At 56.5% G+C, this 862-nt stretch overlaps 1 protein-coding gene across 1 annotated transcript; it reads left to right on the top strand.

The window, feature by feature from the left end:
- Positions 1-6: 6 nt before the first annotated feature.
- Positions 7-859, top strand: LOC107682539 (protocadherin-10-like; the record flags this gene model as incomplete). Its single annotated transcript, XM_016478744.1, has 1 exon — positions 7-859. A coding segment is annotated over exon 1 (609 nt), but the record flags the coding sequence as incomplete, so codon positions are not given.
- Positions 860-862: the final 3 nt, after the last annotated feature.

The raw sequence follows: 862 nt of genomic DNA, 5'->3' as shown, positions 1-862 counted from the left end.
GGGCGACGGCAACCGCTTTGCGGAGATCGTGCTGGATAAACCCTTGGACCGCGAACAGCAGGCGGTGCACAGGTTCGTGCTTACCGCCGTGGACGGAGGGCAGCCGCAGAGGACCGGCACCGCACTGTTAGTGGTTAAAGTGCTGGACTCAAACGACAACGCGCCCACGTTCGATCAATCGGTTTACTCTGTGAGCTTGCGCGAGAACTCCCCAGTTGGCACGCTTGTTATTCAGCTCAACGCCACCGATATGGACGAGGGCCAAAACGGAGAGATTGTTTACTCTCTAAGTAGTCACAATCCGCCGCGCATTCGGGATCTGTTTAACATCGACTCGCGCACTGGGAGGATTGAAGTGACCGGTGAGGTGGATTACGAGGAGAGCAGCACGCATCAGATCTACGTGCAGGCGAAAGACATGGGGCCGAACGCCGTGCCCGCGCACTGCAAAGTTCTGGTCAAACTCATCGACGTGAACGATAACACGCCGGAGATTAGTTTCAGCACGGTCACGGAGTCGGTAAGCGAGCAGGCTGCCCCGGGCACTGTGATCGCTCTGCTGAGCGTCACGGACCGTGACTCCGGCGAGAATGGACAGATGACCTGCGAGCTGCACGGCGAGGTTCCGTTCAAACTCAAGTCGTCTTTCAAAAACTATTACACGATCGTCACGGAGGGTCCACTGGATCGCGAGAAAGCGGAGTCTTACACGCTCACGGTGGTCGCCAAAGATAAAGGGGTGCCGTCTCTCTCCACAAGCAAGTCCATCAAAGTGCACGTCTCGGACGAAAACGACAATGCACCTAGATTCATACAATCGGTTTACGACGTGTACGTGACGGAGAATAACGTCCCGGGCGCT

The sequence above is a fragment of the Sinocyclocheilus anshuiensis genome, unplaced genomic scaffold (genome assembly GCF_001515605.1).
Source record: "Sinocyclocheilus anshuiensis isolate Anshui unplaced genomic scaffold, SAMN03320099.WGS_v1.1 C32315762, whole genome shotgun sequence".
Classification (NCBI taxonomy): domain Eukaryota; kingdom Metazoa; phylum Chordata; class Actinopteri; order Cypriniformes; family Cyprinidae; genus Sinocyclocheilus; species Sinocyclocheilus anshuiensis.
Note: the sequence above shows the minus strand (reverse complement) of the source record. Positions and strands in the feature narration are given on the sequence as shown.